Source organism: Aethalodelphis obliquidens, unplaced genomic scaffold, assembly GCF_003676395.1.
Source record: "Aethalodelphis obliquidens isolate GAN/ISIS:26980383/991018 unplaced genomic scaffold, ASM367639v1 scaffold40, whole genome shotgun sequence".
Lineage (NCBI taxonomy): Eukaryota > Metazoa > Chordata > Mammalia > Artiodactyla > Delphinidae > Aethalodelphis > Aethalodelphis obliquidens.
In genome coordinates, this window is record NW_020837984.1 from 13,480,492 (window position 1) to 13,494,561 (window position 14,070).

General features: G+C 43.4%; 1 protein-coding gene across 1 annotated transcript in view; it reads left to right on the forward strand.

The window, feature by feature from the left end:
* Positions 1-2,411: 2,411 nt before the first annotated feature.
* The window catches only part of ARHGAP25 (Rho GTPase activating protein 25), a 90,822-nt gene continuing 79,163 nt past the window's right edge, over positions 2,412-14,070 (forward strand). The window contains exon 1 of the mRNA XM_027131882.1: positions 2,412-2,880. Coding sequence (XP_026987683.1) covers positions 2,820-2,880 — 61 coding nt within the window. The 5' untranslated portion in view covers positions 2,412-2,819. The remainder of the gene's footprint in view (positions 2,881-14,070) is intronic.

The window sequence follows — 14,070 nt, forward strand, 5'->3', positions numbered from 1 at the left end:
CCTGGTCCTCCGGATATAAGTTTTGGATTTTTTTTTTTTTTTTTTTTTTTTTGCGGTACGCGGGCCCCTCACTGTTGTGGCCTCTCCCGTTGCGGAGCACAGGCTCCGGACGCGCAGACCCAGCGGCCATGGCTCACAGGCCCAGCCGCTCCGTGACATGTGGGATCCTCCCGGACCGGGGCACGAACCCGTGTCCCCTGCATCAGCAGGCGGACTCTCAACCACTGCGCCACCAGGGAAGCCGGATATAAGTTTTGGACAGTTTAGTTTGAGGTGGTTATTTGTTATTTAAGCAGAGATGTGTATGATTTGGGGTTCAGGGGGCAGTCTGGGCTGAAAATCTACCTTGGATGGATCAGCAAATGCATGGCATTTAAAGCCTTGAGACAGATGAGCTCACCAAGGTGTGGGTATAGATGGAAGAGTAGTCCAGTGAGTGAATCCTGGTTTCCTTCACTGTTAAGAGGTCAGGGAGATGAAATGGAATCAGCAAGGAAATGGAGATGAAGCAGAACGGCAGGCAGACAACCACACCAGTGAGGAACCCTGGGAGCCAAGTGGAGAGAGGGCTTGGGCTTGGAGAAAGGAATCAAATGTGTCAAAGTGGGATGACATGTGGAATTGACCAGTGGGTCCAGTGACAGGGATGTGGTCGATGTCCTTGATCAGAATATATTCAGTGGAGTCATGGGAGCAAAAACATCAACCAAAAAGATTCAGGAGAGAATAGTAGGACAAGTGTTTGCAAGTATAGACAATTCTTAGGAAAACTTGGCTCAGAAATGAAGGAGAGAAATGGGGCTGTAGCCAAAGGGGGAAATGACATCGAGAGAGATTTTTTAAACTATAGTATATAAAAGAATAAGTGTGGGGCTTCCCTGGTGGCACAGTGGTTGAGAGTCCGCCTGCCGATGCCGGGGACACGGGTTCATGCCCCGGTCCGGGAGGGTCCCACATGCCGCGGAGCGGCTGGGCCCATGGGCCATGGCCGCTGGGCCTGCGCGTCCGGAGCCTGTGCTCCGCAAAGGGAGAGGCCACAGCGGTGAGGGGCCTGCGTACCGCAAAAAAACAAAAACAAAAAACAAAAGAATAAGCGTGAATGCTGGTGGCAATGCTCCAAGAGAGAGAAGAAACTGATGAAGCAGTAAAGATAGAGGAGTGATGACACAGTTTATCCTTCGGAACTGAGAGAAGATTGAGTGTGTGAGCTTCCATGCATGGAAGTGAGGGCGCTACAGTGATGGGAGCTTGCAGACGTTCTCCTCCAGTTGCATCAACTTTCTCAATGGAACAGGAAGCCAGGGCATCAACAGTGAGTACATGGAGGCAAAGAAGAAAGTATAGCAGAGTCATCCAGGAGGGCTGAAGAATGAATGGACCGAGGATGTGTAGCTCATATTCTGGCCAGTAGTGACTCTTGTGAGCACTCTTACCTACTATCTTATTAGTCCCATTACCTTATAGCCTTATTAGTCTTATTATCTACTCTCTTTAATAAGCCTCATGATAGCCCTCTGAAGTAGGTCCTATTATTTGCCTCATTTATAGATGAGAATATTGAAGCACAGAGTAGTCAAGAAACTTATCCAAAGTCACACAGCAAGAAAGTGGTTGGGCCAGGATTTGAACACAGGCATTCTGGCTCTTGGACCAAATACTTAATCACTAGGTCAGTCTGGCCCAGTTGAACATACGAAAGCCTGTCACAGAACTGAACTAAATGGAGTAAGGGTTGAATTGATGTTTGTGGTGTAACCACTATGCGTCCAGCTCTGTACTAGATGCCTTCACAACTCTGTGCAGTCACGGTTATTATCAACCCATTTTACTGCTAAGGATACTGAGGCCCAGAGAGATTCAGTTGCTTGTTAAAAGCTGCAGAGCTAGGAAGTGGAAGAACTGAGTTGTGAACGTATATCAGTCTGATTCCCAAACCCACACCCTGTACACAGGGTCAAAGAACCATTATAACACTTAAGTGGGTCTACCCAGCTAAAGCTCACTTATTAGCTAAATACATCAGAACCCTCCTGACCTCAGGCTGAGATCACTTGGAACCTTTGTCCTGAGTAGGTGGAGAACTTACTATGTGGGTCTTATAGCAGGAAGAAGCTGACTAAAAGAAGGTGATCTAAACGAAGGTGACTTTGGGGGAAAGCTCTTTGCCTTATTGACCGTTTTTGTAAGCCCACTCTGTTCAATGAGAAGGGAGCCTTAGAGGTAGATGGCCAGAGTCTTAGAATTTTCTTTTCTTTTTCTTTTAATCAAACCTCTAGCACTCACTCTACTTATACAAGCATTTCCAAAAACCATTTTCTCAAGAAAGAGATTATAATGTATCATTACACTGAACAACCACCCACTTCCTCAAATGCAAGGAAGCAGACAGTTAAAAAAAAAAAAAAAAAAAAGCCAAGAGGCAGCCGTTGTTTATCACAACCTCGCCTCAGTGAGGCCTGAGATTCTTTTGAACAGGAGCTTTGCTTCCCATGACGCAGAGTGAAGTGTCAACTGGGATATTTCTGGTAATACTGAAAGCAGGAAAAGCAGGGTGCACACTTCATGAGGTACCAGCCCCCCGAGGGACCGTGGGCAGGTTTGGGTACCATCCCCGGTGACAGATGGATGGACCTTTCATCTGAGAAAGGAGAAGACATGCTGGCAGATCAACCTCAAACCGAAGATTGCTTGTGAAGCAATCGTAAAGGGGAAAACACACACACACAAGCTTGTGGGGCAAGAAGATCAAAAAGCCAAGAAGGGCGTGAATTGAGGCAGACTCCCTGCTTCAGCAGCAACTCACCCAAACCAGAAGCAAAATGTCCCTGAAGTTGCCAAGAAACTGGGATTTCAACCTGCGAGGGGAGGCTGGGAAAATAGGTATGGTCAACGTCTTTTTGCTGCCTTTGTGGTTCTCATGCTTGAGTTCCCACCATTTGCATGTCGGTCTGCAGGGAGCAGAGTCTACTTAAAAATGAATCTGTTGGCAGAGCTGGGTTTGGGGTCAAATTTGCATTCAAACTGATATGATGGCTCAGAGTTCCCAAGTGCTGGGGAGGGGTTCTTTTTTGCTTGGAGGTGGTGGGAATGGAGCTCCTTGGTGTGTGGGATCTGGGGTACTTGGGATGGACTAAGGCTACAGATCTCACAAAACATGGTGAGTTTTTCTCTGTTTATCATGGAAGGATAATTTCCCTCCTGTTTGGACACTCATCCGTATTTTGAGTGGATTTTGGCAGGAGTCTTTGGAAATGCTTGATCTGTAAGGGAATGCAAGGTGTTCTGTTTTGTGAGTCCACTGGGTCCCCAGACCTTCTCTGTGGACTCGGGGCTAAGGTGGTGTTACTTGTAGCAAAAAGTAAATAGTGTGGACAAGACAGGAATACAGAGACCTTTGAAGGTATAACGAAGACACGTTTAATTAAAGGGACAGAATACATTTTAGATTAATTACCTTAGGGGACTCTGGTATGTTTTCTGAGATATTCTGGCCTTTAATTCCTACCTCTTCTCATTAACGATGTTGCTGATACATTGATTTTTAAAAATTTTTTTATTGAGATATAGTTGATTTGCACTGTTGTGTTGGTTTCAGGTGTACAGCAAAGTGATTCAATTGTACATGTCTATAAACATATATATTCTTTTTTACATCATCTTCCATTATATGTTATGACAAGATATTGAGTATAGTTCCCTGTGTAATACAGTAGGTCCTTGTTGGTAATCTATTTTATATATAGTAGCGTGTATATTTTAATCTGATACTCCTAATTTATTTCTTCCCGGCCCTTTCCCCTTTGGTAACCATAAGTTGGTATTCATGTCTGTGAGTCTATTTCTGTTTTGTAAATAAGTTCATTTGTATCATTTTTTTAAGATACCATATATAAGCAATATCATATGATATTTATCTTTTTCTCTGGCTTACTTTACTTAGTACGATAATCTCTAGGTCCATTCATGTGATACACTGATTTTAATCTGTTCTATAATTGTTATCATGAGTTTCTTTATATGGGTTCCGTCTACTATTAAATTGACCCCAGTAATTTAGAATAGAGCAGTTGGGCTGGAAATGATTCCCTGTGTTTTGCCCTTATGCTTGTATAGTGAAATAACTTCCTTGTTAATGGACATAGATAAGTATTAAGGTGTTTCTAATGGCTAGGAAAAGCTTTGCTTGGAACAGGTTTAAACCTGGACCACTAACAGTGGTTAATGAGCTACTAAAACAAGGGGTCCACTGCAAAGTCATATATCTGAGTGGTAATGATATAGGTCTGAGAAAGAATTTGAAAGAAAATTGAGAGTAATCAGAGAAGCCATTTATCTTGGTAACCAGGGAGGATTAGTGGTCCCTAACCAAGCTGGGAATCATCGAAGGTCGGTTCAGAGAATGAGAGATTTTCCATAATCAGAGGTTTTTCTCCTAACTACTGTTGATATCAATGTACTTGGCCAATGCTCATTCTATTGTATGTCATAAAAAATTTGTTTTTAGAAGTAGAACTTCTATGATTCTGTTCCTTTTGAAAATGTCTTGCTTCTCTTTACGTGGGGTCATTCTACCCTCTCACCATCCGTGTTTGAACAAGTCTTATTCTCCTTCTTTTAAAAATGGAAGTTTGAGACAATTCATGGTTAAATGATTAATTGATTAAATGGTTAAATGATTTTTTTCAGCGATAGAGGACGTTACCACATTAGAGTGCAGGTCTGCATAATCTCAGACCTGGGATGAGGTTGGGTAGATTTCATGATTTCTACCCACATTTCTTAACACATGGTCCCATAGTTAGCCTGTGTTAGAAGTCACCACAAGTGCTCACTAAAAATGCAGATTCCTGGGCATCACCCTGACTTGTAAAATCAGAATCTTTGAAGGGAGATCCAAGCATCTGCAATTTAATAAGCTCCCAGCCCTCCATCTCACCGGATCAAGAAGTCCGGCTGTGGTCTAGGTTAGTAGACTTGGACAATTACCATTCATTTAGCATAGAGCATGGTTCTGGGTCCTAGTGGGCACACAACACATATTTGTTGACTGAATGAATGATTGAGTACAAGCAGATATTATTTAGTATTTTTTAATGAAAAAAATCATAATTACATAATGAAATACAGAGGAGCCCTTGTCATTATCCAAGCCATTTACAAGTTTGTCACCCCAAGAGATTGAACTGCAGCCAGAATACTTTTTGTGAGTGTCACGTTGATGAGAATTCAGATCACAGGCTGAGCCCTCTGAGGGAAGAGAGTCATTGACTCAGCCATGGGACCTCTGGTCCCTTCTCCAGCACCCTGTGTCCAGGTGTGACGGTAGGAACTGACTTAAGAATAACCAAAGAAGCTCACATCTATTAAAAATTGTGTGGAGCTGGGAGTCATGACCTGTGGTTTTTCCAGACTGGGCTAGTCAGGAGTAGGTCTGGGTTTCTCAGTCTGGACACTACAGATATTTTGGGCTGGTTAGTTCTCAGTGATGGAGGCTATCCTGTGCATTATAGGATGTTAGCAGCATCCTCAACCTCTATCCACTAGATGACAGTAGCACTCCCCTACCACTATCAGTTGTGACAACCAAAAATATCTCCAGAAGTTACTGGATGTCTGGGGAGAGATCTCTCTCCTAGTTGAAAACCACTGGAATAGATCATCACCAAGAGGATGTGGTTATCAGGTCACTTGGGACTGGAATCCATGTATTACCTCATGATTCATTGTCAAGGTCAACTTTCAAGAGGCTCTTAGTAAGATATAACTTCAGGGAATGGGCAGTGCCCTAGGAGGACACCAGGTTCAGTACTCAGGGAAATAGCAAGGCACTGACCCATGATGTGTCCCAGGAAGGGGCTCCAACGTCTTTTTGGTGAGCGACACTTCTAGTTCCCTCTGAATCTTGTGAGTGCTGAGCCAGGGCTGGAATGAAAGTGGAAGTCTCCAAGAGAGGGTGGAGGACTCTCTGTACTTCCATCTCAGGGAGTGGGGAGGGCCCCAGTGGCTGGGAGGCTGACCAGAGACCACACCATGGGTCTGGAAGCGGTGGGAGAATGTGACCCAAGCTACCCTGTGTCTGACCTATTGGTCCTAGGAGGGAACAGGGGTTGGAGGCAAGGGAAACGAAGAGCCAACAGACTTGACTTGAGGTGGAGCCGGGAGCACATACTTCTTCCTTCGATCCTTTGTCATCTTCAATTTTAGTCCAATGGTTAAAATCACGATAGCCTTCCATTTCTTTCATGCAGTGTTACTCACACCTTTTACTCTTTCATTTATGTGTCTTTCTAACTGAACTGTAAGCCCTAGAGGGTGGGTTCTAGGATGCAGTGTCCTTTCTTGCACACTGTCCAAGGGTATGGCGCATCCAGAGGCTGGCATGTAGGTGCTCTATTGAGAGGGTATTGACCATCCAGGGAAAACCCTTCCTGCCCGGCTGCTGGGGAGGGCTTAGTTGGAAGATCTCTGGGTGAATTTCAGGACCACCCACATTGCATCCAGTTGCAGGCACGTATTACATTTTTCTCTGCTCCCCCAAGCCAAATGAGGGGAGAATGGGCCCTAGAGAGCATATGACTCTGAGATACATTAAAAAAGTGACTTTGGAGGGACAGTTGTTTTCAACTTTTTTTTACCCTCTGAAATTCAATGTTGAAAAAATATTATCCAGAAACAAAAATTCATTATTCTCATCTCCCAAGTAGTGAAGTGAAAAACAACAGTAGTGGAGGGCTTTTTTTCCACTTGATAAATCATTATTTGTCTGATATGGGATCTAGTTTTGCTCTTTAGAAAATCAGAGTAAAGGGAATAAAAATATTTGTTACTTAAGACCCTGTAACTAGACCAATTTCCAATGTAGGTTATTATTCTTGTTAAAAGCTGTCAGATTTGAAAGTACAGTTTTAGATAAACAGATGCATAGATAGATACAGAGATCCACAGAGACAGAGAGAATTGAATATATAAATAAGTCCTATGAATCAGAAAATAGTTTAAAAAATGAAGAAACAATATGAATAGGCATTTTACAGGATAGGAATAATACTGCCAATAAATATATGGAAATATGGTTGATCACAGTAATTAGGAAATGTAAATTAAAAGCACAATGACATACCTAACCTCACCCACCAAAATTACTAAAATGAAAAATTCTGACAATACCAAGTGTTGTCAAGGACACGGAGCAATAGGAACTCTCAGACACTAAGAATAAAACAATTTTGGAAAACAATTTAGCATTGATCAGTGAAACTGATGATGTACGAACTCTATGAAGCAGCCATTTCCCTCCGGAGACTGTCCCCTGGAGAAGCTATTGTGTATATGAACAAGAAGAGATGTACGGAAGTTCCGTAGTAGTATTTCCTGAAATAACAAGGGGCAGGAAACAACCCAAGTGCCCATCAGTAACAGAATAGAAAAATAAATTGTAGTATCTTTATAAAATGTAATGCTACCCAAGAGCAAAAACTAATTAATTGTGGTCGTATATTTCAATGAGTCTGAATAGTAAAAACTTAATTTTAGGCAGAAAAGGGAAGTCGCAGAAGATCAGAATAGGGATTCACTTACAGGAAGCTTAAAAACTGTGTACGTATATGGCAAAACTATAAAGAAAAATGAGGAATTGATTAATATAAAGTTCTGGATGGTTGTTACTTCTGTAGGAAAAAGAAAGGGAAATGCATTTGGGAAGCTCCAAATGTACCTAACTAACGTTATTGGTAGTAACATGAGAAGTTATTTTATTAGTGTATATAAAATGAACAAAGAAACGAATGCGTAAATAAACACCAAACATCTGGAAGGAGATATACAATTTGTTAATACAGTTGACCCTTGAACAATGGGGTTGTTAGGGGCGCAGGACCCTCCCTCCCCATTCCGTGCAGGCAGAAATCTGAGTACTACTATCTCTGCCTCAGAAACAAAGGAATTGATAAATGATTCACTCAAGGGGGCAAGATGTTGAAATAGCAAAAGGATCCCCAATCGAACACAAACTTTTCGCTGAACTTAAAGATCTGTAAAATGAAAACACAGGAACTATACTTATCAAAAAAATTCACCTATAAGTGGACCTGCGCAGTTCAAACCTGTGTTGTTCAAGGGCCAACTGGAGTAGCTAATTATGGGTGAAGGATTTATGGGTGAGGTATAACCACACATGTACGTATTATTACTTTATAAGTATTTTCCAGAGTTTCTATAGTGAACGAGTATTAACTACATGATTAAGAATACTCAAAGCTAAAACAAATTCCAGTGCTTGGCCAGGCGTGTTGGCACAAGGTCTGGCGGCACATGTTCTTTGGCAGTCGGCAGCCAGGTGCCAAGCCCTCCTGCAGCTGCAGAGGTTGCAACCAGCCAGGACCTACACGTGGTCATCGGCAAGCTGCTCATTATAGGGGTGTTGGAAAGATCCTGGGACTGGTTAAGAAGACTAAGTTGGTGATGATGGTCCCATCACACACAAGACAGCATGAAAGAAAAAATGCCTCTCATGAGGCAGCTCTGTGCTTGTTTCATTGGATAGAGGAGAAGGGAGTGTGTAAAGAGCTTATGTGAAGCCTCAGCGTTGGCACAGCAATTGAGACAAAAGGGCACCCGTGGAGACTCAGGGAAATACCACAGGGAGAGCCAGGGTGAGGGGCAGGCCAATGGGACAGATTCCAGCCTGGGGGTGGTATGTAAGTTTTGTGGAGTCCCCAGAGGGGAACTGAGATATGGGAGTTACAAAGAGAGAAAATAATTTACATTTCTTGTCTTATGCTTTACTCATCACCATTTTTCTCCTTGAAGCTTTTTTTGTTCTTCCTTTGAATACGTTCTAAAAAATCAAAATCACTTTACACACACACACAAAATGACACCCATAAATCTGGCAAGCAAATCTGAAGGCAGTCCTGCTCTCTGCTCCTCCAAGGCTTACAGGCTAGTGTGGCATAGACAGAGAAACAATTACAGGACATCAAGACCAGTCCTATGATAACAGCCACGGGAGCCACAGGAGGGCTCCTAGAATCGGCATGCTGGTCCCGCCACCTCTCTCCCCAACACTGCCATTCATTTTTATCTATATATCTATAGATAAAAGATATCTATAGATATATCTTTAAGATATAGATGTGTATGTTCTTCAGTGAGTCCCAGACTTGCCATCCTTCTCAGACTGATTTTCCTGTGCATGGTCCCTGTTCTTTTGGAGAAGAAAAAACTCTATAATTTTGTGTAGCTCCTCCTTGTGAAGGGATTAGACCTGCCCGCTTACTCTTGCCACACGTGCTTCCCCAAGCAGACGCACGCACACTCTAGACCCCAGCCATGTCCTTTTCAGTTCCCTGCCCTTTCTCATCTGCCTGGAGCCCTCTCTACTCAGGGCTCCCTTACTACCACCCGATTCCTGCCCGTGCTTTAGCCCACACTTTGTCTCCTTTGAGGAACTGGCGTGCTTCCTCGTTTCTGTTAAGACAGCTGTGAAACTCATTGTATTTCTCTTTTTGTCTTGGCTGCCAGGAAGCTCAGAGCTAAATTAGGCTCTATCACATTTCAGTCACAGTGTAGACATCTTGTCCCCTGGGAGACCTTGAGTCTACCTATCACTGGAAGGAGAGGGTAACGATCTTTTCCCAGGCCATTTAAACAGAGAGACTCACAAATCTAGAAACTGTGGACTTCCTTTGCAGTGAGCTCAGCGAAGCCTCCTGAACTTGAGAGATTTGAGTCAAACCTACCAACTGATCGATTGGCTTTTATCTTTTTAATTAATTAATTTTAAACATCTTTATTGGAGTATAATTGCTTTACAATGGTGTGCTAGTTTCTGCTTTATAACAAAGTGAATCAGCTATACATATATATATGTTCCCATATCTCTTCCCTCTTGCATCTCCCTCCCTCCCACCCTGCCTATCCCACCCCTCTAGGTGGTCACAAAGCACCGAGCTGATCTCCCTGTGCTATGCAGCTGCTTCCCACTAGCTATCTATTTTACATTTGGTAGTGTATATATGTCCATGCCACTCTCTCACTTTGTCCCAGCTTACCCTTCCCCCCTCCCCGTGTCCTCAAGTCCATTCTCTAGTAGGTCTGCATCTTTATTCCCGTCCGCTTGGCTTTTAAACAAAGAAATTTCTCCTTAATCAGTAATGTGCAACCCCAGCACTCTAGGCCCTCTCTGGAGAGAATTAACTCGAATTGCCTGTAAAAAGTAGCACCGACAGAAGCTTGTCTAAGGGATGAATTGCCCATTGGCTTTTCTTGGTAAGAGTGTAGGAGTGCAGGAAGGTGTGTGTGGTACAGAAGAGAGTGCGTGAGCTTGGGACCCCTTTGCTGATTTGCAGTAAATCCCAGTAAAACATTCACTTAATTATTAAACAGAATTAATAATATGTATGTTGAGAGGAAGAAAACATTTCATGCACAAAACACGTTAGGTGTTTAGCAAACACCTGTTTCCTTTCTTTATAGATAATCTGATTTCTAACCTCAGATCAAACTAGAAGCTGTGCTTGGGCTACATTACCTTGGCATCCTTACAGATGGTCTCACTAAGCTGCACTTTACCGTCACCCCATCAGTTTTAGTCATCACCGCAGGTAACAATTTCATGAAATCTGCTCCTCATTTTGTAAAAATGAGAACAAGAAATGAACAATGCAGGCGACTCCTATGTGTAACCCTAGATGAGAAAATTCACTGAGACTTCAGTGCTCATACTTTGTCTCCTTTGAGGGACTGGCATGCTTCCTCCTTTCTGTTAAGACAATTGTGAAACCTATTGTTTTTCTTTTTTTGCCTTGTCTGCCAGGAAACTCAGAGCTAAATTGAAGCTCAATCACAACTTTTACCCATTCAATTAGCAGACTTATATTTTCCTTTGTCTTTGGCATAAATTTATGTGCTCATTGCAAATGAGTTTTCTATTTGAAGATGAAAAACTCATGAAGTCTTTTAAGGAGAGAGTGTAAGTATATGCAATCTATCAGTAAACAACTCCTCAGGTAGCCTGTGAATAAATTTCATACTTATTAGTGGCTACTGGGCATTATAATTTTTCTAAAAACAGTGTTCAAAGAACATGGGTGCTCAGAATCAATTCTTTTAGTTCATAAATGAAAACACAATTCTATGACCACTCGTATTTTATTTATTTATTTATTTTTGCGGTACGCGGGCCTCTCACTGTTGTGGCCTCTCCCATTGCGGAGCACAGGCTCCGGACACGCAGGCTCAGCGGCCATGGCTCACGGGCCCAGCCGCTACGTGGCATGTGGGACCTTCCCAGACCGGGGCATGAACCCGTGTCCCCTGCATCGTCAGGCGGACTCTCAACCGCTGCGCCACCTGGGAAGCCCCACTCATTTTTTTGCTAGTTATATGTAATGATGGTGGCTTCATTTTCATTTCATTCATTCATTCATGTAACATGTATTTGCTCACCTCTACATGACAGGTCCTTTTCAAGGAACATTCTCAATATTGTGCCCTGTGACAGCCGCTTCACTTCATCCTTATGCTACTCACCCACCTCCAAGATGTGTACACACGGATGTTCCAGATGGGGCTGGTGATACGCTACTGCTGGAACCCTGGTCTATGGCTTCTGAACCACTGTAGGCTTCCTTGTTGGTCTGAGAGTTTCAAAGTGAAAGAGGAAGTGGTACAGTATGAAGTTTCTGATGCTGATATAAAATATTTTTTAATATTTAAAAATGATTTTTATAAAGCTTACCAAAAAACTTTCTAACAAAGTCTGAACTAGCTACAGTGACACACGCCAACTGTGCACAATATGGTAGTTAGAAAGTTACCTTAAAGTAAATTCCACCGTCACTAGTTGCTAGTCATGTGACCGTGGTTCTCACTTTCTTTATCTGTAAAATGGGCATAATCACAGTGCTAACCCATATGGCTATTGTGACGATTAAAGGAGACGATCTTGGTAAAACTCTTAGCATAACAGCAGACATCGGCATGTGCTTCGTATATCACTTGTCATCATCACTGCCGCCAAGCGCATGACTGCAATGTGGGTACGTTATCAACTCCTTCTAGCCAAGTCTTTGGTGAAAGCCCCAGGCAGCAGTGCTACTTTAGTTTGTCTTGGTCCCGTTTAGTTCTTCTCTTGTTTCTTTAGACAAATGGCCTTTTCAGCATCTGCTGATCCCCTTTGCTGCCCAGTGTCAGCCCCCGGCTCACCACAGCACTGCTGCTCTGGGGTTGCCTGGCGTGTCTTGTTTCTGACTCCTTCACCTCCAGTCTTTGACTCTGCAGCCCTTCCTTAAGGCATACAAATTTCATCCACTATGTTTACACAGCTACATCACTTTTCATCGTTTGTCCTTTTCCTTTCCTCTTGCTTTTCTTTTTTTTGTTTTGTTTTGTTTGTTTTTGCCATTTCTTTCCTAAGTTGGTAAAGTACCTGAGTTGTGACTTTCCTATAAGGATGAGGAAGGGCTTGTGGTAAGTGTCCTGCAGGATGTTTGCTGTAGAGAGGTCCCTGTCTCCGTGCTGCTGTGATAGGGACCGTTCCTCATACTCCTCTTACTCTGGGTAGGAAAAGAGTGACTCTGGGCTGTGCACCACCTGGGTGACCCTCCCCCATTGCTGAGGAGCCGCTTCCGCCAGAGCTGCAGACGTCTCCCACTGTCACAAGTATCTCTGGCCATCGAAGTGAGGTTGCAGGCTGTTTGTTTGGGCCTCACTGGGATCAATGGTTAATGTCTGTGATGTCTTACGTGTGAGTTACAGCAGCAGCAGTTTAGTTTTTCCAGTTCTGTAAGAATCCTGCATGTGGCCAACTACTCATTTCCAGGTCTTATTTTTAGATACAATTGTGAAGAAACAGCAGGACCTTCAAAATGAGACCTCTGTCTTCCTTGGCCTCAGTTCTCCTGTTGCAACCCAAGGGTCCTTGCGAGTGCACTCTCCCCCCTCCTTGCTCTTTTGCAATTTCCTCTGGGCACTTGGTCGTTTAGAACCCAGAAACCCATTTTGCTGGTGGGTGAGGAATCGCACCGGGCTCACAACCCAGAGCTATGATGATCACAGGTACAGAGTAAGTTGGCATCCCCTGTCCATTCTCAGCCAGGGCCCTTTGTGCTCTGTCCTGAGCCCAGCTTGGCACCAGCCTTCTCCATCTGAGCTGTTCTGAGTTCCCCTGCTCAGCTAGGGTGACCAGCTGTCCCGATTTGCCTGGGACTCAGGGGGTTCCTGAGATATGAGATACTCAGTATGAAAACCAGAAAAGTCACCCTGGTCCCACGCTCTGTGTCTGAGAAAACAAGGCATTTTGAGAAAAGAATGCCATCATTGTAAAAGTGCTCTGTATTATCTATTGAACCGAATTTCCGGTGAGGTCGCACAGTTTAGGGTAAAAAAATTACGGGGAATCTTTAAACCTTGAATTGTTGTTCTTTTTTCAGTACTCATGGTTAAAAATCCTTCCAGATTCTTCCTTCAGCCTGCCTGAATCTGCCATGCTAGCTTCCTCTCTCTGTTTTTATGAAATTTTAAGTTTCTTGTTCATACTTTCTCAGGAAGGATTGGGAGCCACAGCTGTCAGTCATATAGCAGGGAACTTCTTTCCAGAATCACACAAAAATCCCTGCCTTGTGGAGTCTCTATCTGGCCCCTAGGTTTGCTCTTCTATTTTCTGGATTCATTTCAACCTTACCTGTCCCTCCCCATCCCCATGGCCACCACCCTTCTCCTCTTGGAAGCCTTCCTGAATTGGCCAAGTAGGATTAAACCCTCCTTCTGTGACATTGTACCACTTTGCTCATTTGCTCATTGCCCTTCTGTTCTGATTGACACACATTTATCAGACACCTACAATATGCTGGGCACAGTACTAGGTTCAGGATGTAAGAAGATAAAAAAATATTAAGATCTTGACTTCAAGTAGCTCAATCCCATTGGAGAGACCCTCAAGGTTAGGGTTAAGCAGGGCTCTCTGTAAAGAGAATCAGAAAGTCATAAATGACGTAACTGAGACTGTGACATTTAAAATGCTGACGTAGGGTTTGTTCCGTAACTAAAGTTTCCTTGCCCACTTGAGCC